The sequence below is a fragment of the Brachyistius frenatus genome, unplaced genomic scaffold (assembly GCF_029030835.1).
Source record: "Brachyistius frenatus isolate BFR_SWC_R1_liver_20210118 unplaced genomic scaffold, ASM2903083v1 Contig_175, whole genome shotgun sequence".
NCBI classification, from domain to species: Eukaryota; Metazoa; Chordata; class Actinopteri; family Embiotocidae; genus Brachyistius; species Brachyistius frenatus.
This window is the reverse complement of record NW_027210774.1, coordinates 533,251-557,391: the sequence shown is the minus strand read 5'-3', so window position 1 is coordinate 557,391 and position 24,141 is coordinate 533,251. Positions and strand designations below refer to the sequence as shown.

Below are 24,141 nucleotides of genomic sequence, written 5' to 3'. Positions count from 1 at the left end.
TTGCATGGTAACACCATTAGCTCGACCTCGTCATCCAGTTCTCTCTGCAGATAATAGTTTATCTGAGAAGTAAAGAGCCGACCTGACATGGCTGGTCAACGTAAACAAACAAGCCGTCTGAAAATAGGACACAACTGTAATTATAAGCACATTTAGAACAAAATTGACAGAGCTTTTAAATTGATTACTGTTGAGTAAGCTGTTCATGTTGTTTGGTGTCAGCTGATGCTGGACATGTTTCATGCTGCATAAAGATTAAAACAATGCACAGAGTGTAAGGAATTACTGGGTCATTTATAGCATGTAACAACTTCTAACTCCGCCAAGCATGGAGCACTGGTATGCGGATAACGCTTAAATCTGCACAGCACTGCTTCAGCATCAACATACCAACAATGTCAACCAACATATTAGGTCTACAAGCTAACAGGAGGTAGAAAACACAACCCTGTTTAAAAAAAAAAAAAAAAAGTTGGGACGCTATGTAAAATGTAAATAAAACTAGTTATGATGATTTGCAAATCATGTGAACCCATGTTTAACAATATTGAAAATAGACCAAAGACGACAAATCAAAGGTTGAAACTAAGACATTTTGTTTTATGAAACATTTATGGTCATTTTGAATTTGATGCAGCACATTTCAAAAAAGTTGGAGCATGTCAGGGGGTTTACGCCACTATGTTGTATCACTTCTGTAAAAACACTGTAACATTCTTTCCTGATATAAGAGTTCAGCTGCTCAACAGTTCGACGTCTCTCTTGTCATATTTTTCACAGTGCACTAAATGGTTTATTTTAGTGGGTGACAGGTCTGGACTGCAGGCAGGCCAGTTAGGTGGACTCATTTACAGAGTCATGCTTGTTGTAATACATGCAAAATGTGGTTTGGCATCGTCTTGCTGAAATAAAGCAAAGCCTTCCCTGAAAAGTACGTCGTCTGGGTGACAGCATGTACTGCTCCAGAACCTGTACATATCGTTCACCATTGATGGTGCCTTCCCAGATGTGACAAGCTACCCATGCCCTCTGCACTAATGCGTCCCTATACCAACAAGAATGCTGGCTTTTGATCTGTGTGGAGATAACAAGCTGGATGGTCCCTCTCCTCTTTTGCCCAGAAAATACAGCATTCATGATTTCACATTTTGATTCGTCAGACCACAGGACTGTCGGCGATGGTGTTTGCAAGTGTCTCTGAGCCCATGCAATGATTTTCACTGCAGATTTGTCTGTTTTTACTGCAGTGCCACCTGAGCGCCTAAAGATCACGGCCATCGAATATTTGTTTTTGGCCTTTTCCCTTGTGTAGAGATTTCTCTGGATTCTCAAAATCTTTTATTGTATTATGTACCGCAGTTAATGAAATCTCCAAATTCGTTGCAATTTTATGTTGAGTAATATTATTATTTAATGGTTGCTCTCTTTGTCCACGCAGTCTTTCACTGGTGAACCCCTCCCCATGAGAGACTCTGCCTCTCTTGGATGCTCTTTTTAGATCCAATCATGTTACAGACCTTTTGCCAGTTAACATAATTAGTTGAGAGATGTTCGACCAGGTGTTTCTTTTGGTGTTATTCAAATTTGATTTTTTTGTTTTTTTTTTTTTTGTTGCACCTGTTCTAACTAGTTTGAAACATGTTGCTGCCATCAAATTCAAAATGATTATATATTTTTCAGAAAAGAAACATTGTCTTTTTTTTCCCATTTCCATAGAAATATGGGTTTTACATTATTTACAAATCGTCGCATTCTTTTTTTTATTTACATTTCACAGTGTGCCAACTATTTTGGAAACTGGGTTGTAAGGTGGCACCGTGTACAGGAAACCTTGCAACACAGATCAATATCTAATTTGAACTCCAACCACCTTCAGTTACACTAAAGGGAAATGTTGAATTTGAGCATATCAATTCCAGATGTTATTTTCATTATTATATAAGCTGTTGACTAATTTCTTGATTAATGGCTAAATTCTTTAACAGTTAAAATGTGTTATCATCAACATAACAGTTTTTTAAAGCTCTATACATTCCTTCGTGAAAATAAGCTAGACATAAAGGTTTAGCAGGTTTGTGGTGCACTGAGTACAAAGAATGAGGATGAGAATCCTGCGCTGTACAATGGTAGGTAGGTAGGTAGGTATATACTTTATTAATCCCCGAGGGGAAATTTTTTAATGGCTGCGGAGAGACCTATATAGGTGTATGGGTGGGGTTGCAGAAGCTCACAGAGGAGCCAACATGATACTTCCAAAATTTTAGCAGTGCATCATGCAAACCTGTATGTCAAGCAAGCTGACTGATAACAAAACCATTTTTAAATAAATGATTCAAGAGGCTATCACAAAGTTCCAATACTGCTCTGGATGTGCGCAAAGAAAGCACAGCAGTAATGCACACAGAACAGAGGGAAAGCAAGAACCTTCATGACTAGCTGCTCCAAGCGATCAACGTCCACGCCTCTATTTCACACATTTTTGTGACTGGTGGTAGGTGTGCATTTGCAAATCTACCATTTAAATTCTAAGCAAAAAACAATTCGATTTTTCATTTTGTTCTGAACCGTGCAGCCTTATTTGGACTCACCCACTTCATTACTTTATTGCAGTAGGCTTTCTGAAGCCTCCCAAGACTCCAGTGGTCATTAAAGCACGTGTAACAGTCTATCAAGTGACGTAACTTGGAATACTTTACTAAGGTTATCGCTTCCCCGGCTTCATGCACAACACCGTGCACTGCTCTGTTAATGCATAACAGGAACAGTCTCAGAACCTTTTGATCGCCTCTCGTATCAGCTGTGAACACCTAATTAAGACTGGCTCCAGCATCAACAACAAAGAGGTCAAGGGTTTTCAGAAACTGATCATAACAATACATTTTTCAGCCTCTGTAAAACCAATAAGTGGCTATGGAGAGTATTTTGTCATATTACTACGAGTCTTCACAGTTTAGATAGTAACTGAACATTTCAAGCCAAGTCAAGGAGATGCACCATTTTTCAGTGACGATTTTAGGAAACTTGAGGAAAACACTGCAAAAATATTGAAACTACATTTATTACAGATTTTTTTTTTTTATTTTTATTAAAGGCTAGTCTGGCATTGTGCTCCACTAACCTCCTGGATGTGAGATACAATGGCAGCTTGGGTCTCGATGTCGAGCAGCTTGATCTTCTCTATCATCTCCTCCTTACGCTCACACTGAACACACACACACACACACACACACACACACACACACACACACACACACACACAGAGAGACAGAGACACAGAGAGAAAGAGAGAGAGAGCAAACATAAGGAATTAAACTAAAAACGTATTTTAATCAAACTTGAAAATGTAAATACAATAAAAACTGCCAGTTATGGAAGTTCCTGTTGGTTGTCATTAAATTGGTCAACAGAACATGGGGGAAATGGGAAACATAGTTTCATGTAGAATGTTAGTTGATTCAGCAAATGTTTGCTAGCTTTGAAAAAGTGTTATTTGTCATCAACAACAACAACAACAACAACAACAACAAAGTGTTGTGGCTTTATCCACCCCTCTCTCCCTCTGTCTTCCCATTTATCGCTCCCTGATGGCTTTCCCTGTTCCTGGAACCAGTCGGACCAGTACAGGTAGGAACACAAACAAAAGAAGGCTAGAAATAAAGGGAGGGAGGGAAATTTGGAAGGAGAGAGTGAGGAAGGGAGAAACAAAGGAAAACAAGGGAAAATTCAGATAAAAAAAAAAACCGGTTGGTGTTCAAAGCCATGGACGCCAAATGAGGCCTTACCTCCTACATGATCCTCTTTTTTTAATTACAAGTAAAACAATTAACTCTTAACTCACCTCATCTGGCTTATTCTTACATTACATTCAGGGTTACGAAGAATGGATTTCTGAAATTGCTGGCTCACGCTCCAAAATGTTTGAACTGAATTAACTTGGACCAATATTTAAACTGTGCAGTTCAAACAGCCAGTGATTTCCCTCCATAGTTCCATCATCCTCAAGATGTGTTTTCCTTCTGTGACTCCATGTATTTTGAAATTCTATATAGTCCCACCCACAACCAGTCCCACCCTGCACCTCTTCAGAGGACACAATCAACAAACTATGCTCAGACATGCAAAAAAGACAAAGAGACACATGTTTCCTGGGAGAGGCCGGGTGGTACAGTAAGTTACTGTGTTTGAGCGTGCGTGCGTGTGTGTGTGTGTGTGTGTGTGTGTGTGTGTGTGTGTGTGTGTGTGTGTGTGTGTGTGTGAGAGAGAGAGAGAGAGTGGGTCTGTTACCTGTACAGCACAGCCAAGTATCAGCAACAAAAGACTTTTCAACTCTTCCATGCTTTTGGCTGGTGGAACAAAACACAAGAGACATACTGTTATGTCAGACACATTATTATTCAACACCTTTCAGAAACAAGAGTTTACAGCAATCTTCATATGGCTAAATAAAAATATATATATAAAAAAAATACAAAGTCACAACAAGAGAAAAGGTTAATAAAGGTCACATGGGAAGTCGTTGATCACAATGTTGTGAGGAAAGATCTGGAGGTTGACGGTGAGTGTTGCAGCATACACTGTTACAGCTAACCACTCACTGCTGACTACAGCAATTTAACACTAAAAGCACCATGCTGAACTCCAATATTCGTGTACAATATTGACACTTTTAGATTCATCTGCTGCAATAACCCGCTCAAAGCATACTTCATCATCATGGATTATTTCCAAGTAATCAATTAATTAATATTTTTTTAGTGTTATTCTGTCGGAGGTTGGTTTTCTCGTGTAGGTGAGAAGCGTGCTGTTTAAATTTATGGTTGCTACAAAACTGCATCTGAATTTCAGGACTTTGAAAATATCATCCTCAATCAGTGATTCTAAAATAAGAGAAACTGCCTCCATGTCTTGCAGCAACTTAACTTTAACTTCTCCAATAAGGTAATGTTTGAAATCAGGTAATAGCAGCAGATTTCAAGTACAAGAAAAAAAACTAGATATTAAAACATTCATTTTGGTCCCCCACAATTCAGTGCGGACCTTTGAAATGCGAACAACATCAGGATGGTATGATGGTAATAATGGAAACGACATTTTGCAGTTCATGTTTGTGTCTATTATTCATCTCTATTAAAGCATATACAGGACAGTAGTTTAAATAAATAGGATTTGATTAACAAGAGGTTGTTTGTTGTGTAGAAATGTGTTACCTGATATCGGATCCTTTGCAATCCAGAGGATGTTGGGAAGGGGCATGACTATTAACTGCTGTAAGGTCTCCTATATGGGGGGAGGTTGGCGGGGCAGACAAAGAGAAAACAAAATAAATTCTCCATCTTGTAGTGATGACAATGATAACCGGGCATCAGACAGTGAAACTGACAAACACAGCAGGGAGACAAGAAACTGTCCATGAGCAGAACAGCTGGGGACAACAAAACAATAATGTGGGCCCTTCTCAGAATTTAAATATCCGGTTTACTTCTCTCAAAGTCTGTATGAAGCAGCAGCACATAAAGTACAGGAGTCTGACAAATGCTGGGTTGACACCGACACTGATTGACATTTGAGAATAAAAGAAATTCAGTAGCAATTTATGCGTTGACATTCGAGCAATTTATAGACCTATATACTATTTTAGTTTTAAGCTAAAATGAGATGAAAATAGAATTAATGTCGAGGCATCTACTGAGCTGACAACTTGATGGCAGGAAAATGTAGATCATCAGAATTCACATTGTGTAGCACACAGATGGAGATGTGCCTTGCATTTGATGAACTCTGAAATAAAGAATAAAGTATAGTCCTGTAAAAAAAAAAAACACAGCATGAAATCAGAAACCGTGTAGATCAGCACATGGGAAGCAGGGGAAGAGAAATCTAAGTAACATTCCATATTTGAACAAGCAGTTTTTCACTCAGAGCACATTTCCTCTTACAGCACAGTGGCATTACTGATCTGGGTGTGGAAGCAAAGCTGACAGTGTCTGCCTGGTGCTGCTCTTGTTTTTACAGGAGGCTGCGCACCCTTGATCCAAACACCTATTGTATAAATGAATCAAAGTCCAGCTAGCGACTGACCCAGACATGTACGTGTGTGTGTGTGTGTGTGTGTGTGTGTGTGTGTGTGTGTGTGTGTGTGTGTGTGTGTGTGTGTGTGTGTGTGTGTGTGTGTGTGTGTGTGTGTGTGTGTGTGTGTGTGTGTGTGTGTGTGTGTGTGTGTGTGTGTGTGTGGGCAAGCAGCCAACAGGAAACATCCTGCTGTGGACAAATTGTGAGTGTGTCAGGAAAGAAACAGTTCACTAGGAGGGAATGCTTTCCATTCCAGAATATCCTATCCTGGCGACCAAACACACTTGATTTTGAGATGGGGCCCCAGACCAATTAAAAAAAAAAGTTAAATATTTTTCTGACATCTCTAATGAATAAAATTCTTAGAAACCAGTGCATGGTAAAGGAGAGGAACAGTGTCTTTATCAAAACATGTACTTTTGTCTGCCAAAGCAAGTTGTTTTGCGATTGTGGAAACCTAACAGGGAAATAAGGTCGCATTAGAAAGACATGTTTGGAGAAAGTTAACATGGGAGGGACACCGGCTGATCTGACCTCTGGCTGCGGAGGGGGGAAACGGATTAATCGGAGTGGTAGTCTTTGTGTGCGTGTTTGTGTTAGATCTGGGTGTTTTGGGAGACGGGAAGTGACTGTCAGCAGGGAAGGGCTGGCTGCACTAATACACAAAAAAATACACTCACACTCACACACACACACACACACACACACACACACACACACGCACACACACACACGCAGTCTGACATACACTTCTGCACAAGGGGGCAAGATGTCAGAATTCACATGGCGGTGCTGGATACATAATAAAACGGGCCGTAAAACCCCCTTAAAAGCCGTGAGAAGACCAGTGCTAATGTATATATTCGGCCGCTGTAACGACTTAATGAGATGTAGACCTCCAGTCCAGAGCGTCATCTGCTAACCAGGCAAATAAATGCACTATCAGCTTACCGCAGTTACAACTGAGCTGCAAGGACAGCTTTGCCGTAGCGAGTGCAGTGGTAGTGCAATACCTGCAGATACTGTTACACTGGTCCATACACCAGGAGGCAACACGATAGCCGACCAATTTCTATCTCTCTTTGTCTCTTACACACACACACACACACACACACACACACACACACACACACACACACACACACACACACACACACACACACACACACACACAGAGTACAGAGTACAGTGTGAATAAAACATGTGAGCTGGCTACCAGATGTCTTGAAGGTAAAGTGAGGCTTCACCTGAAACTCACCGTCAGTATGAAAGTTTTGCCAATAAGTTTTGAATTTTTCTTAAGACACAATTACAACCATTTTGATCCAAATATTACACCGGCGATACCAGGTGACACCGGAAGGATTTCCATGTTGCCACCTACAGAGTCACGAGGACTTATTCACTTTGGTCATTTCAGCAGGTCTCAGACTAAGCTCGTCAGACTCGGCTCTAATCTTTCGGACTCGGGCCTCGGGTTTCTCCTGCCATTACGATTTTAACAGTCTGTCTGCACAGCGGGCATGATGCAAGCAGCACGGTGAGCAGAGCAGCAGCAGTGAGTGTTCCGTCTGTGTGTCGACACGCAGGAGGCACTCAGGTACAGCGTTGAGTGCAGAACGAAGCGTTTGGAGTCCAATGAACTGTAACTGCAGCTCCACGTGTAAAATGGAGAAAAATAAACTCGAAGCATCAAGATGTGCTTTTCGGACACGACTGTGGACTGTGCACGCGCTGCAACTGAATCATTACACCAGACGTGTAGACAGGTGTATATAAAGATGTACTTTATTTATCCCGCAAGGGAAAATTGCCTCGCTATAACAGCACAGGTTAAAAGATACAGAGTAAAATTTTTTTTTTAAAAAGCGATAAATTGCAGAATTAAAAAAACAGAGGTAGTAAAGTATAAAATATGTACTCGTGTATATAACTAAAATAAATAAAATAACAGCAAGCGGTAGTGCAAAGTAAGGTGGTCGAACAGTATGATTTTTTTTTAACCTCCACACAAAGGGAAGACGCCTGTTGTTAAAAACATACGTCCAGGGCAACAAAGGAGTGGCTCAAGAAGAACCACATCAAGGTCACGGAGTGGCCTAGCCAGTCTCCGGACCTTAATCCCATAGAAAACCTGTGGAGGGAGCCGAAGCCTCAAGTTGCCAAGCAACGGCCTCGAAACCTTAAGGATTTGGAGAGGATCTGCAAAGAGGAGTGGACCAAAATCCCTCCCGAGATGTGCGCAAACCTGGTGACCATCTGCAAGAAACGTCTGACCTCTGTGCTCGCCGACAACGGTTGCTCCAAGTCCTGAGTCATGTTTTGCTCGGGGGATCAAATATTTATTTCACGCAATCAAATGCAAATCAATTTATAACTTTTATATGATGTGATTTTCTGGATTTTTTTTTTTTTAAATTTTTTTTATATTCTTTCTCTTAAAATAAACCTACCATTACGATTATAGACCGTTCATTTCTTTGTCAGTGGGCAAACTTACAAAATCGGCAAAGGATGAAATGATTCTTTTTGAATGAAGGTTTGTGAGTTTTTGGAGCCAGCTCAGTAGCATTTCACTTTAAATGTACCCTCGTACCGCCCTCACTTTTCAGACTCGCAAACGATACCCATTTTATATGCAACAAATGAGTGGATTGCCACAGCACCTCTCCTGTGCTGAGGGTAGGGATGGGTTTCAACAGCCGGTTCCACGTTTGTTCGTCCGACCCCGATGAAACCCGAACAGCAGCTTTCACTCTTCTTTCTCTTTTGCCACGCCTCTGACACTAGCAGGCGTTCGCAAACAAAAAGACGCCCCCGTGACATGAAAAGTCAGTAACGCAGTTGTAAACAAACATGGGGAACATGGCCTCTTAACCTCCTCGTCTTTGCGTCCTAACCCGCATCCGCATCGAGCTGTTCTCTACAAAGCCGCACCGCTATACCCACGAGTCAAGCACTTATATGTCAAACAGGCTGTTTGGAACAGCACTGCACAATCATTTACAAATTGGACACAGAGTGAATAACGTGAACCTCAGTGTGGAATCAAACTGTTGTCTCTGACTTCAGCTGTGTGAGTGAGTGGGGGCTCTGATCGATAGATATTCTCCTCCAGCAACATCACCAGCAGGATCTAACACTTAAAACTGACAAGGGATCAATATAGCCTGCTACACTGACCCGTTTAGACACACACATACTCAGCAAGCCTAAATCCGTGGCCCACTAACACCGTGGGCTCACATTTCTAATCCCAGATCAATAAAATGGTGGCAGCTAAGAGGGGATCTGACTTTTACCGAGCCACCAGGCTCCGTGTTACACAACTTTCTAACCACTTTGACCATTTTAAAACCCAAATTCATTATCTGCGTCTTTCCTCTGAAACCCTGTATTGTTCCTAACTATTTCTAAATTGCCAAATAACACGTAAAATACCTCAATGGGTATTACAGGCTGACATCAGACAGGCTCTAAATCCAAAAAGCACTAATTGAGATGGATAAAAGAGAAAGTGGCAGGTTTTTAATGTGATATGATACGCTAAATAAGAAGAGATAAATGAAGAGTTCAGTCAAATCTAACCACTTCTGGGAATTGGGACCCAGTGGTCTAAAACAAGTAAATGAAAATCATATCAACACAACTTTTAAAAATAGAAAATACTTTGAAATGGCTTATGGCCATTTTAATATGTCTTATTTCCAGCTGCAGTTGAAATGCGAAAGCATTTTGCTGAATGTGCTCAATGCTGCATCATGAAAAAAAAAAAAAAATGCAACAAAGGGGACCTTGAATGTTTGAGAAGCTGACATCAGGCGTTTTCAGAGTTTATAAAAGAAGAGGATGCATTCTGTCTTTACTGACGTTTTACACAGCCTCCCAACTTTTATGGAAACAAGGTTTTGCATACATATATACATCCATCCATAAATACAGTGAAAGATCCCTTGCATTATATATAGCAAGATAAGCAAACGAATTTGTGCACAGTGTGGAGTTACAAAGGTCATCCACATCAGAGCTCACATAAAAATTGGAATGCCTTTTTATTCCTAATCCTCTGTCATAAACACCTGCGTGCGTTTCGAGATGGAGTAACTTCCAAATTCTGTCAATTTCTGTCATTTTTGTCGAAGGAGCAACTGGGATCAACCAAAATCTCAGGCTTTCAATTAGATTCTGCCACTGCAGTTATGATGCAATCGCTACAAAGCAGAACCCACAAATCAACCGACGGATGACACGACATTCATCAGTGACATTGAAGCGTGAAGTGGCAAATAACAGTTATTTCAACCATTGATAAATTATAAATTATTAATAATGAGTCTCTAAATGGTCCAAAAGGGAGACAAAAACCTGTCGTTAGTTCCCAGCGTTCAATTTTGAAATTAGACCAAAAGATTTGCCAAAAATACTCAATTACATAATTAATTAGACCGGTTCAAATTGTATGTATATTAGATATAGATTTAAATTTGTCCATGCCAGCAATGACTCTTGCGGGCAAAAGAATTAGTTATGAGTGCCACAAGGTTCGGTGCCGCACTTTGCACAGCATACACGCTTCCCTTAGGCGATACCATAAGAAAACACGGCATAAACCTCTATAGCTATGCAGATGACACCCAGCTATGTGTTTCTATTAAGACAGAAAAGACTAATCAGTTAGTAAAACTCAAGAGAATGTCTAAAAGAGAAAGGCCTGGATAAACTACAATTGTTTTCTTCTTAACGCAGACAAAATTGAAGTTATTGTATTTGGCCCTGGAAACACCTTAAAAAGTCTTTCTCCACTCACTTAGTCACTCTGCCACGGGCCTCCAGCACCACTGTGAGGAACCTTGGAGTGATCTTTGATGTGGATTTGGCTCTTAACTCAACACATAAAGCAAGTCTCCAGGACTGCTTTCTTTCATCTAAATATTAAAATCAGGAACATCCTGCATCAGTGCGACCTCAGAAAACCTAATCCAGGCATGTGTTACTCACAGGCTAGATCACTGTAATTCGTAGTTGTCAGGAGGTCCAAATTAATCATTAAAAAGCCTGCAGTTGATAAAAAAAAAAAATTCCGCAGCCAGACGACTGACAGGATTTAGCAAAGCAGATCATATTAGCATCTCTTGGTTGGCTTTCGATGAAGAATAGAATTTAAGATTCTCCTGCTGATTGACAAAGCGCTTCGTGGACGAGCTCCACTTCATCCGAAGGAGGTTATAGTACCGCATCGTGAGAGCTTCGTCCTCAGAATTCCGGCCTGCTTTTGGTTCATAAAGTTTCCAAAAGCAGAATGGGAGGGAGAGACTTAATCTTTCAGCCCCTCCCCTGTGGAAACAGCTCCCTGCTTCGGTTGATACACTGCGCTCCTCTCTCTCTCTATGCATTCATATGGCACCATTACATCTCATTAACTTCATGCATTCTCTCTCCTATAGTTTTCTTTATTGTTTGTTGTCTCTCGATGCCGTTCCCCTTGCTTGTGAACTTCTGTGGGGGTTTTGTTGTTGTTTTGTTGCAGATATCCCAGGCAGCTTGTCTCTGGTCTGTCATTAATGACCCAACCAACAGTTTATTGTCTTGGATTACTGTGCTGTTCTATCGTTTTGCTCTCCCCTTCTACCAAACCGGTCGAGGCAGCTTGTCGCCCACCTCTGAGCCTGGTTCTGTCAAGAGATTTCTTCAGGTTAAAGGGGTGTTTTTCCTCCCAGCTGTTATTCATGTGAGAATTATTGGGTTCCTTTGAATAATGTTGGAAAGTTCCGTTATAAGGACTTTAACATGTTAAGTTAGCGGAAATAACTAGTGTTTTGATTTGGCACTTCATAAATACAACTGAATTGAATTGAATTAAATGAATCAATTCTTTGTCCGTGCAATTAAGCGGAGGAGTTGGATGAAGAATCTGGCAACAGCGTGAAAAGAGTAAATATCTCGGTGTTAAGAGCTCATGATATCAGGTTACCGTGCTTTGTACAATGGAGAGGATGTGACACCTCTCTCTTTCTCTTTCTTGTTCTCTCTCACACACACACACAGAGAGGTTGGTCACTGGGGAGACAGAGGATTCACCAAACCAGCATGTGTGTCACCTAATTAGGGGAAAGCCAACGCCTCTGAACACTTGGAGATGTGTGTGTGTGTGTGTGTGTGTGTGTGTGTGTGTGTGTGTGTGTGTGTGTGTGTGTGTGTGTGTGTGTGTGTGTGTGTGTGTGTGTGCGTGTGTGTGTGTGTGTGTGTGTGTGTGTGTGTGTGTGTGTGCGTGTGTTTTGTCCTTGCAGCTGAGCCACAACTAAAACACACTGTAAAGCTCATAACTCAATGATTTAAGGTTATAATTTGACAAACACGTACACGTGTGCGATTGATTGTGTGTTAAAGCCAAAGAGATTAACCATCGTGAACAGATTAACTCCACACTGTCAAGAATGACCCACTTCACAGAGTGTACACATGCATGAACTTAATTGTGTCTGATCTCCATGAGCCAAAAATGATCCAAATGAAACATATAATGATTGTATTGATTGGGCCGAAGGATTTGGGAAAAAAAATATGATATTGTGTTTTTAATGACTCCAAACGACTTTCTGTTTAAAAATTTTTATTTAAATCTCCACATCTACAGTATATTGGTGGTCTGCATAGTATTGGACATGGAGCTGAACATGTAGGCTGAAATATCACTCCAACTGCTGGTAACATCGGGTAAATGTTAAATCCAGCTCAATGATCTGACTGGCAGATCTTAAAATGATACTATTCTGTAGGCTGGGGTACTCAGCCCTTGTAGATGTGGAGTCCAGCAAGGGGACAAATAGTTGTCCACCAGTGTGACAATATCAGAAAGGGTGTGCCTTTTCCTCTGTTTCCTTTCCGTTTCTTGTGGCTGAAACAACAGAGAATTCCTCACCTTGCACCAAAAATATTAGAGACACTTTTTAATATAATGCTGTCGAATACCCACAACCAGTTACAATTATGAAGTTTCTGACAATTTCACAACAACAACTGAAAATAAAGTTTCCTTAAAAAAAATAGAAATGATAGCACAACTGTTGCACAGACCTTTTTCAGAAGAAGACATTTCGAGTTGTCACCAAAAGGAAAGCACAGGTGAAATAGTGATGGCTCAGTTCGCAACTAACAGTGCGGACAGTCTGTCCGGTGAGCGGAACGGATTTGGTGTTTCCGCATACCGACCTATCTGTATGGGTTACTGTGGTAGTGACGTACGCGTAGCTACCCTGTTGACGCGACTTTCCGTGTCTGTTCACGGACTGTTGTCCTCCCCAGCATTCAAATTTACACCGTCTGCTCACGCTGTGCTGGCGGTAGCATGGCTTCTGTAGAAATCCGATTGGAATCGCACTTCAAACCACCTCCGGATACGGTTTGGATCCGATTTGCAAAAGTCGCATTTCATGCGTTTTTTTTTTTTGTTTTTTTTTTGCTGTCCAAACTTTCAAAAACACAAAACGGATTTGACCTGGCAGTCTGAACGAGGCCTTTTATGGCCCGGTAGCGAACACTGGCTCACGGACTGGTCATTGACAATCGCAAAAGAGGAAGCTCTGTACTTTGACTGCAATGTGGTGACCAGATGGACAGTGATTTACACTAAACTCACTGTTCAGATACCTGGTTACCGGCTACAGGAAAATGACTACAATGCAGCCAAGACAAGCTGTTCAGGACGAATCCGGTCACAGCGACACTGGGAATGACGTCGTTAAAAGCCCCTTTACCGCTGATGCAAATTTGGGCCGTCTTGAGATTTATGTTGCATCTGTGGTCGTCATTTATTTTCTATTGTTCTCTAAAGTGAGAAACGGTTTCCCTGATTTACTTTGCTCAGGTCTCGAGGTAATAATGCAGAAAGGATTGTATATATATATATATATATATATATATATATATATATATATATATATATATATATACAAGAGGGTCAAAATGGCCAGCACGCCACGGGCACACCGTTCGACGAAAACAAATGATCTGAACAACTTTTAATCCCAAAGGGTGTTAAGAGTGCGCAGAGACAATTTCAAGTCGGTCCGACAAAATCTGTAGGAGGAGTTTGTTGAAGTGCAACACGTGCGAATCGCAACTAAATTGAAAACGGCAGACTTCCCGTTGAGTTGAGGTTAAGGGTGCTATGGAACTTTTTTGTACATCGAGGTGTGATACACGTGTCCACCGAATTACGCGCATGCGGGTAAATGTTTAGGGGGCGCTAGCGAGCCATTTGGCCACGCCCACTTGCAGAACCACGCAAAATACGTAATTTTGTCCGCTGGGACAGAAACCAACAGTACAAACTTTCATGAGTTTTTGAGTCTGTTAAAGCCACCAAAAAGAAAACAACTTTAAAAGAATAATAATAATAATACATTTGCATTACAATAGGGCTTTCACACCATTCGGTGCTCGGGCCCTAACTACTGTCCAATGTCCTGTCCAAATGCAAATGCTATTTTTTGAAATGCTATCACCTTAAGAGTTATAACTGATGATTTCCCATCATTTAAAAAAAAAAAAAAAAAAGAACTATATTGCACTGCAACTTTGGGGACAAAGACATCTAACACATTTCCACATTTTAAAAGAAAAAAAAAAACTTGAACATAACATTTGAATGAGATTTGTTAGCACGAAGTCTCGTGTTATTTCCTGCCAGCATTCATCACTGCAAATTATTGACCATCGAGCACGCAAACTAAAAGAAACGACTTTAAAGTTTGCCTGCGGGGGGGGGGGGGTGGGGGGGGGGGGGTGTCTGCTCATGTTTGTAACCCCTGAGCTAAAACAGACACATCAGAAGACAAAACACATGACAACGATGGATGCCTAAGAAGAGAAACAAAACAAGCACACAAACACACACAGGCACAAACATTTCCCTCTTAAGCAAAGTCTATAAACTGAGGTTACAATAAAGGCACGCAGAGTACTATAGTATAGCTTGACTCATGAATGAGTGTTGACACTGTGTGTGCGTGTGTGTGTGTGCGTGCGTGCGTGCGTGTGCGTAAATACCTGGTAGTATGTCTTGATGTGCCTGGTGAGGACGGTCAGGTTGTGAAGACGAAGGGACACGTCGTTGTTCACATTCTTGCTCAGTCTCTGATTGGTGGGGTTGGAGTCACTATGGAGACACACACACACACCATGGGAGCGCTTAGATTGACATTTGTGGGGCTAATTAGGACAAACACTGTTACACACGCACACACACACACACACACGCGCACGCACGCACACACACACACACACACACACGTTCCAGGTCCAGGGAGACTATTGTGCGAGAGAAGGATTTATGTTCACACCAACTACAAGTCAGCCTGCGCCAGACTGATTTGCATGTTGAACAGGGGGTTGCGTCCACTGTCTGGCTGACCTACTGTGACTGTCCTGACGTCAGTTTGACGGCGGACTGTTGCATTTGAGATGAGAGTCATTACCATCCGAGCTTCTGGGCTCGACACGGCTGAGGCTGGCTCAGTACAGATCAAACTGAAGCTTCTTCTTGAAACCAACTTTAATAAAATCCGAAAGGTCTTTGGTCTACAGTTATTTGTTTCATGAAGATGGCCACCAAGAAACTTGAATCAGCCAACAAGTCAATCAGAGACGCAAAGATTTCCTGTCTAGAAAAACAGGTTACAGACCGGCTGACATCTGCTTTCAATCACTTACTCTTTAAATTACAATTTAACAGATTCACTGCGATTCATTTCTTTCTTTTTTTTTTTTTTTTAAACCAACACTGTATCTGTTTAAGTTCACTGTGACTCACTGTGTCACTGAGAATTTAAAGTCTGTTCAGTAATTTTTCAGTTCAGACTGTTTTTACAAAATGCCCTCTACAGTTTTAAATGAAAAAAAAAACAGCAGCCTGGTGGGTTTTTTTGTTGTTGTGTTTTTTTTTTTAAATATAGTCGGCTTTTCCAAAATGAGGACATAAGCCGGCCCAGTGACGGTCAAGGGGCTGTTTGCCAGTAACTTTCTCAGTGAATACAGAAAGGCAGGTGTAACTCGGCACAGTGAGCAGCCATGCGTGGAGCCACAGTTGGGAGTCATGTAGCAACAATTACAAAGCACAGCTGTTGTCACTTCACCACTATTTATGAAAGATGGCAAAGAAGAAGATTTGGCTTCTTTTTTCTTTTTTTTTATGTTGTTCTTGTTTATAATTGAGGACAGAGATCTCTACAAAGACAACGTGCAAATCTGTTTCACACAAAAACTTTTTTTTTTTTTTTTTTTTTTACATTTAAATGGCTCCTGCAACTACAATATCAGCTTCTTTAGTCATTTTATTTTTTTTTACCAACAGTTCAACTTAACCCTCTTTAGGCGTTTTAATTATTTCAAATAATGTATACAACTGCATATTTTTAGCACGAAAGTTGTCTTGTTGTTGTTGTTTTTTTATTCTTTTGAAACAAGAGCACTAATGTTCTGAAAGGTGTCTGACAGAATAACATGCTTCAACTAACTGACTGACATTTGAACTGCTTTTGAAATTCAATTCAGCAGTTTGTCGCGTGCTTTCATTTAATTTCATTCTTTACCTGAGGTTTCATCTTGCTTAAGTGAAAACACTCAGGGGTGAAAGAAAATTTAAGCTCTTCTGATTTTTACTTTATACTTTTCCTTGCATCCATTATCTCGATGCACTTTTTCCTGAACCAGGTCACTGCGTTGCTGGAGAGTATCCCAGCTGACTTCAGGTGAAGGCACCTTGGACAGATCGCCTCTACTTTCAACTTTTAGTACACAACGTACTGTGTTTTAGCAGTGGGCACTGCAGCCCAAACTTCAAATGTCAAGTGGAACTCATTTCTTATCACTTCCAACTAATAATTCAACTTTATTACTTACACGATTTTCACATATTTCCGCAGGTTCACTTTAACTGATACTTCCAACTTCAGTCTGCATTAATAAATTGACACTGCAGCTTCATTCAAAACTCCTTTTTATTTTTTTTTTAATTGTATTTTAATGGCATTGCAGATTCTTTCAGCAACTGTACTTGACAGGGTACTTAATTTCAACCACCAAAAATATTACAGATTTCTGCCACAGCTCAGTATTTTTTTATTTTTTATTTTTTTAAAGTCAAAAAGGATAATATGTTGACAGATTTTACAGTTGACTGGTTCTCTGACTGACTGGCTGGTTTAGCAACGGTCTCTCCTGACCCCCCCCCCCCCCTGTAACCCACTTTCCCATGAACCCCTACCAAGTCCTACTCACCCCCCTCCCCTCCCCACACACACACACACACACACACACACACACACACACACACCCCTCTTGGCCCCTGCCAGTCAGCCAAGCCTACTATTCAGTGTGTGGAGAACAATAGCGTGGTATTAATTGTTTCTGAAGACAATAACTAACAGCAATAATCACATATGAACATGTGGTGATTGGGGACAGAGGACCATCTGGATGGAAGAAGATTCAAAATCCCACGTTGAATACCAAAGCTGTGGGGGCATATCGGAAGGCATAAAAATGAAATGGTCAGATTTAAACGAAACCAAATATAATCCCTTCATACTTACAGTGCAGGTGTCAGTGTTTTAAACATGAGCTTAAAAATTGTGACTGATGCTTTCTATTCTGTGGATTCTCCTGAAGCCTCACGTATTAAACCTATGCTTCGTGTATGTAGAGATGCAGACTCTCAACATGCTGAAAGGGAATCTAGTAAGTCTTGTCTCACCACAGCCCTCCCTGCCCATTCAAACCTGATTCCTGCTTCCTGAATTTCAGAACAGACCGACTTCAGCTTCGCTCTAAAGCGTCTGTCGATGATAAAAAAAAACCCGGGTCTTCTAAAACACCCGTGTCTTGCTGCAAGTGCTGAGCGGCACATCTGGCTGTTAACATTTACAACCCGAAACCAGCGAGTCAGGATGTGGTCGCGCAGGAACTTACAGAGACGCATGCAGGAAACACCGGATTAACTCACGCACCGCTTATATACCCAGTCAAGACAGACACACACACACACACACACAAAAAAAAAAATCCACACTAATGTGTTTTTCACTGACATGAAACATGAAGGCTCTCACTCCGTTTGCTGCGACTTACATATGTGTCATGATCTTGTGCAGGAAGACGCCATCCACCAGCTCCATGAACATGTTGACCCGTTCCTCTGAGCCCACGTCGTCACAGGAACCCAACGGGCCCAGTGTCCGCACCTGGAGACAGACGTGTTGAAACAAGACACGATCTCACACACTGAAATATCCAATCAATGATTTATTCTTTCAACTAAATATGAAGTCCTACTGAACTTTTTGCACGTCAAATTTCTAAACGCTCGTAGTTAGGCGGCGGTCATTTGTCTACTATTCTTGTTTTCAAGACTCAAAGGGTCAAAGGTCACTGCGGAACTGCTATAGAGACATTAAACCAACTCACCCTGACGCCAAAAGGGAGACACTGTAGGTACGAACCCATCGAGTAAATGACATCACTCATTCTCTCTCGTTGAATGGCGGATACGTGCGTCATACAAACATGTTCGGGCTCTACGACGTGACTATTATTTTTTTTTTTTTTAATCGCATATGCACCTAAAAATAGATTTAATAAGTTGGGAAAAATAATTTAGAAGCACAGCACGCGAGTCACGATGACAACCTACTGTAACCTTTGGTTTCCAACAGGACGTAATCGCGATTATTAAACATGAGCAAGAGCGTGAAGTGGAAACGTAACCTCGAGCTTGCAGGCATTGCAGATGCAATGACTGATGTTGTCCCCCTCTCACGATGCTTTCTACGAAGTAAAAGGCCCGATTTTGAAAAAGGAGGTTTTCTTTTGGTTAACTAAAGGGGAGACAAGGTTAAGTCCATCCCAAGCAACACGTGAGTATTTGTCCAAATGAGTGGACGGACCAGTTCAAATGTCAAGTAGGCGACTGTTCCCTAACACGAGGTCTGTGAGGGAAAAGAAAACGCTGCGACAGACGACGGACGATGAATAATATCCACGCGGGTCGAGACCCAAAGAACCAGGTCGCGGCTGCGAGCGGCTGAAATGAGTTTCCTCCGTGGGGTGGCCGGGCTCAGCCTCAGAGACGGGGGAAAGGAGCTCCGACAATCAGGAGGTGAACCGCCACTCCTTCGCGTCGAAAAGGAGTCAAGCCGAGGGGGTTCGGGCATCCGATCAGGATGCTTCCTCGGCGTCTCCCACTTGAAGGTGTTTTTTGTTGTTGTTGTTGTTGTTGTTTTTTCCGGGCACGCCCAACCGACAGGAGGCCCCGGGGAAGACTCAGAACACGCTGGAGGGATTATATATATCCCATCTGGCCTGGGGACGCCTTCGGGATCCCCCAGGACAAGCTGGAAAATGGTGCAGCGGAGAGGGAAGTCTGGGCCAACTTGCTTGTCCTGTTGCCACCGCGACCCGATCCCAGATACGCGGAAGAAAATGGATGGATGGGTGGGTGGGTTCTGGTTCTGGTTTAATATCCGCCTGCTTGTATACTTTATGTTAAACCTAAAATAACTGCGTGGTTTCGTGACGGACCGCAGAGCGCCGGGTTCGCATCCCAACACGCAGCTCCTGTGAAGGGACGACTCTCATCTCGCCGACGTTTAGGTCGAACCCAACACTCGGTACGCGCCCGTCTTGTTAGCAGCCGGCAGCTGTAAAGCTTATTAATTCCTTTAAAAATAATACAAACTCATTATTCCTCCTCCTTGCTACCAGTGCTGCGACACAAACCGAGATACAAAACCGAACTCTGTTCCTCCGTCTCGGGAGGGAAAAGTCAGGTCGGCGCCAGTAAACATGTCAGAAGGGGTTTTGCCATCAGTTTTGCGTTAGCTCGATCCTGAAGTCCTCATTGAAAGGAACGAATGGAAACTTCTGGGAACCAGCAAAAAAAAAAAAAAAAAAAAAACTGTGAAAATGTGCCAAAACATTTTCTGGTTCGAAGGATTTGCTGCTTTCTTCTGTTATTTAGTAAACTCAAAAAAAATCTTAGTAGTTCTGGACTTTCGGTCAGACAAAGCAGGACATCTAAAATACTCGAGGAGCTCTGAGAAGTTGTAATAAGTGTATTTTTTTTTAAAGTATTTTAGACATTTCATCGAAGCAAATGGATGTGAACGTGTTTCTTATAGAGCTTTCTTTAAAAAAAAATCGACGATCTCGTTCAGTTTGTGAAGAATTCGACCGCATTGAAGTATAGCGCTGAAATCCACAAGGCTTTATATTGTAATTGCTGTAATAAAAAAAAAAAAAAAAAAAGAATTATATTGAATAACACAATGTTTGATGAAACCCCCCCCCCCCCCCCCAAAAAAAAATGTGTTATTTACACTTCAGGATAGCTTCAAAACTCCACTGCAATGTCTGCTGCTTGGAGCCAGATCCAAATAACATAACCAGATATACTGGAGTTAAAATGACATATACAACATGTTTAATGTCTTTTTTTCAACCTTTACTTACTCAGAGGGGGTTTCTGCCCTCAGAGAACGCCCTGCTCAGGCTTAGTGACACAGCTGGAAGCTGCCCAGTACTACCCACAGTCTGATCTTTTGGCCACTGAGCAGCTCCACTGGTGCAGTTAGGAATTAAGGGCCTTGCAAAAAGGCATGCGCTGTACTTTCATTTTCCACACTCGAATATTTCCAAAAAGCTTGTTTTGTTCACAAAATCTGGCCTGTAAACTTCTGGTCACAAAAAAAAAAAAAATAAAAAAAAATCCCTTTTCCTTAAACCCGTGGATGTGCAAAACTAAGAAATACAGAGGATTTTAAAAAAAAAAAAAAAAGGGAGAGTAAATTGCTCAGGTGAAAGTTACCGCTTTGTGTAGACGTATTGTATATGTTCCTCTGTCAACAAAGACAGGAGGAGGGGGGGGGATGTTTGGTTGACTGGGCAGGTCAACAGGATATGAGGTCATGGGGAAGCAGGAAGCACTGTGGGGTTAATAATCTATTGACTGCTTTGCTGGTGGTGGTAGGTGGCACTGGGAGCCCACATTGGACGGGAGGAAGGTTAAAATGGGTCCCAAGCAAAAACTAAATACCGTACAGGTACTGGTACACCTAACACGTTCGACTGAGGTATCAACACACGTCATCACACATGAGCTGTTTTCAGCTTTCTTGCAATGTTATAAAGCAGCTTTAACTCCACAGAAAAGCACAATTAAATAAATGCACGATTATTGCTGTCAGATGGATCTATTGTTTTTAAATTATTATTATTATTATTTCTGCTTGAAGCTTTTTCTAGATGAAAACAAAGAGCTGTATTCTGGGGTGGGGGGGTGTGGGGGGAGGTTTGTGTACATGAGAGGTAGAAGAGACAAAAACTCCCAATGAGGTAAAATCAGCTGTAAGCCAAAGTGTTTTTCTGTTATCAAATATGAGAAGTCGGAAAGTCCCAGGTCCATCAACCAAAATATCTCAATGGGTCAATTACTTATTTTTTATTTATTTAATTTTTTTTTTTACAGGGAAAAACCTGTCAGTGAGGGGGAGGAGGGAGGGAGGGAGGGAGGGGATCTGTCCATGAATACAAACCAGTTAACAGTTAATTATATTTATATTTATATATATATATATAATTAACTTTATATATATATTATATATATATATATATATATATATATATATATATATATATATATATTACTACTTGTATATATATATATATTAATTAAAGCACCTGACATGAGAGAAAGTAAAAACGGAGGTCTGCGACTCGTGGGCATCACCACCATCACCACCACCACCCTCCTCCTCCTCCTCCACAACCTCCTTCCTCCCCCCCCCCCCTCTTTGCAACTTGTGTGCGCGTGCAGCTCCCACTCACCCAAACCACCAGCGGTGACTCCATGAAAGTGGCCAGTAGCTCGGACAGAGTCACGTCCATGGTCGGTCCCCCCTTCTCCTTCTCCTTCTCCTTCTTCTCCTCCTCCGACTCCGCTTATCAATCACCAACCGAGCATCGAGTCACCGGCGAATCAGTCGACGTCCGCCCGCAGCGGGCTCGCGGTAGGTCTCCTCCACACGGAACAGAACAAAAGCCCCCGCGAGGCATCGATCTCCTCCTCCTCCACCACCTCCTCCTCCACCTCCTCCACGAGTCTCTCTCGCGCACCACTATTGTCTCGCGCTGCCTCCTGTTTTCGTAAACTCTTTTACAACCTAAATAAATTACAAACGAGCTCCAGGACCGTTCACGAAGCGCTCCCGGTGCTCCCCGGAGTCCGTTACGGTTGTGAATGTCCCGCCGACCCTCCGTCCGGAGGGAGAGACACTTGATCCAAACTTCGCCAGGACAGTTGATCGTGTTGCCAAGGATACACGGCAGGGAACCGTAAAAGCGGTAAAAACCGCCGTAAAATAGGAAAAGTTTAAAAAAAAACAAATGAAGTAGAAAACGGTAAAAAAAAAATTAAAAATTAAAAAATTAAAAATGCACGACAGAGGAAAACACGTAGTATTAAATGTGTCGTTTCCGTTGTAGGCTACAGCTTAGTTCTCTCCATCAACCTGACTGTAACAGGAGACGCGAAAGGGGAGGATTGATTGACAGGAGCACTGGCCAATCTGCAAATGCCAAAAAAAACAAAAAAAAAACGCGGTTCCGCCTTTTGAAATAAATCAGCCAATTACGGCGCGGTAATTTGGGAGAGGGTTTCTCTGAGGCTGACGTCACCGCCAGACACCTTCAACCAGCAAAAGAGTTTAAACAGAGCAAGATAGTAAACGCCCGGAGGACCCGTCGTTGGGGGTTTTGGTGTTGTTTGTTTGTTTTTTTTCCAATACAGTGAACGTAAGGTACTTCCGACGGTGAAAGCAGAACGAAATGTCTTAATCAAAAGCCTGTACACTTTTTTTGTAACTAGTACATACAGGAAGTGGTTACTTCCACAACTAATAAACTAGGAAAATTAAACTTTCAGCGAGCACGAATGCACTTAATAACTTTACTGGCTTTTGCTCACATGAGTTCATTGTCCTCTTTTGCACCAGATATTAAATTGTCACAGCGCTAATAGAACTTCCATTACTAACACTGTTAATATTTGTATTTGTATTTAAATGATCCAGTACTCAGTCAATCAGCAGGCATATAGCAGGAACCTGATGGGGACACTTAAATGGAAAGATATTGGTTATATCTGTGCTGTGAATGTCAACATTTGTACTGTGAACAGAATCCGTACCATTATGTCAGCCGTAAGGTCGTTTTAGCCTCATCATCATTTTTTTTATTATTATTATTATTTTTTTTTACCCTGGTGTTTTACACTTGGCTGTAATTTGTTTTTTCTAAAATAAAGAGACAGATAATAGGCTCATTCACCCAGCAAAGAGGTTCAACAGTGTCTGATCTTTATAATAAAACACACACACACACACACACACACACACACACACACACACACACACACACACACACACACACACACACACACAGAGAGAGAGATTGCAGGTAAACCTCTTGCTCTGAATCTCTGATTGTTCTTCAAACAGGCTGAAAAGGAAACCAAAGGTCAGTTCAGATCAAAACACTCAAACTGCCAAATGCAAAGTAGCCTGACTGATGACATCAGAAAACAGAAAACTGGGGACAGAAAACTGCCGGTTGTACGGTCTCTGGTGTCCAGAACCAGACCAAAACATGGAAACCAATACAGAAGTAAGTTGCAAGGACAGTGTGTATCAGCTCGAGCTATAAAATTCTCTAGGAATCACTCTGGGGGGGAAAACACAACTTTTCTCGGCTGAGATCACTCGTGATGCATTTATAATTTGAACAACAGTACAGCCTCGTGGCGTGTTCATGTTACTACACCTCCTTGGTGGGCCATCCCTCAGCTTAGGAAGAATCCAGTCTCTCCAAACTATTTCACACATAACCAATGTGATGCCATCCTCGGGATCTTATTATTAAAACTAGGAACATTAATATTACACATATCAATATATGTCAAGTATGGGTCTTATGCTTTTCAGCTTTTGCTCCCTGTAATAATAGCACTTTACTTTCCGCCAC

The 24,141-nt window shown here is 41.6% G+C and overlaps 1 protein-coding gene across 1 annotated transcript in view; it reads right to left on the bottom strand.

The window, feature by feature from the left end:
* The window catches only part of ccdc88c (coiled-coil domain containing 88C), a 53,845-nt gene extending 31,834 nt beyond the window's left edge, over positions 1-22,011 (bottom strand). The window contains 6 exon segments of the mRNA XM_069717430.1: positions 3,119-3,202; positions 4,285-4,343; positions 5,208-5,277; positions 15,118-15,226; positions 18,196-18,308; positions 21,949-22,011. Coding sequence (XP_069573531.1) covers positions 3,119-3,202; positions 4,285-4,343; positions 5,208-5,277; positions 15,118-15,226; positions 18,196-18,308; positions 21,949-22,008 — 495 coding nt within the window. The 5' untranslated portion in view covers positions 22,009-22,011.
* Positions 22,012-24,141: the final 2,130 nt, after the last annotated feature.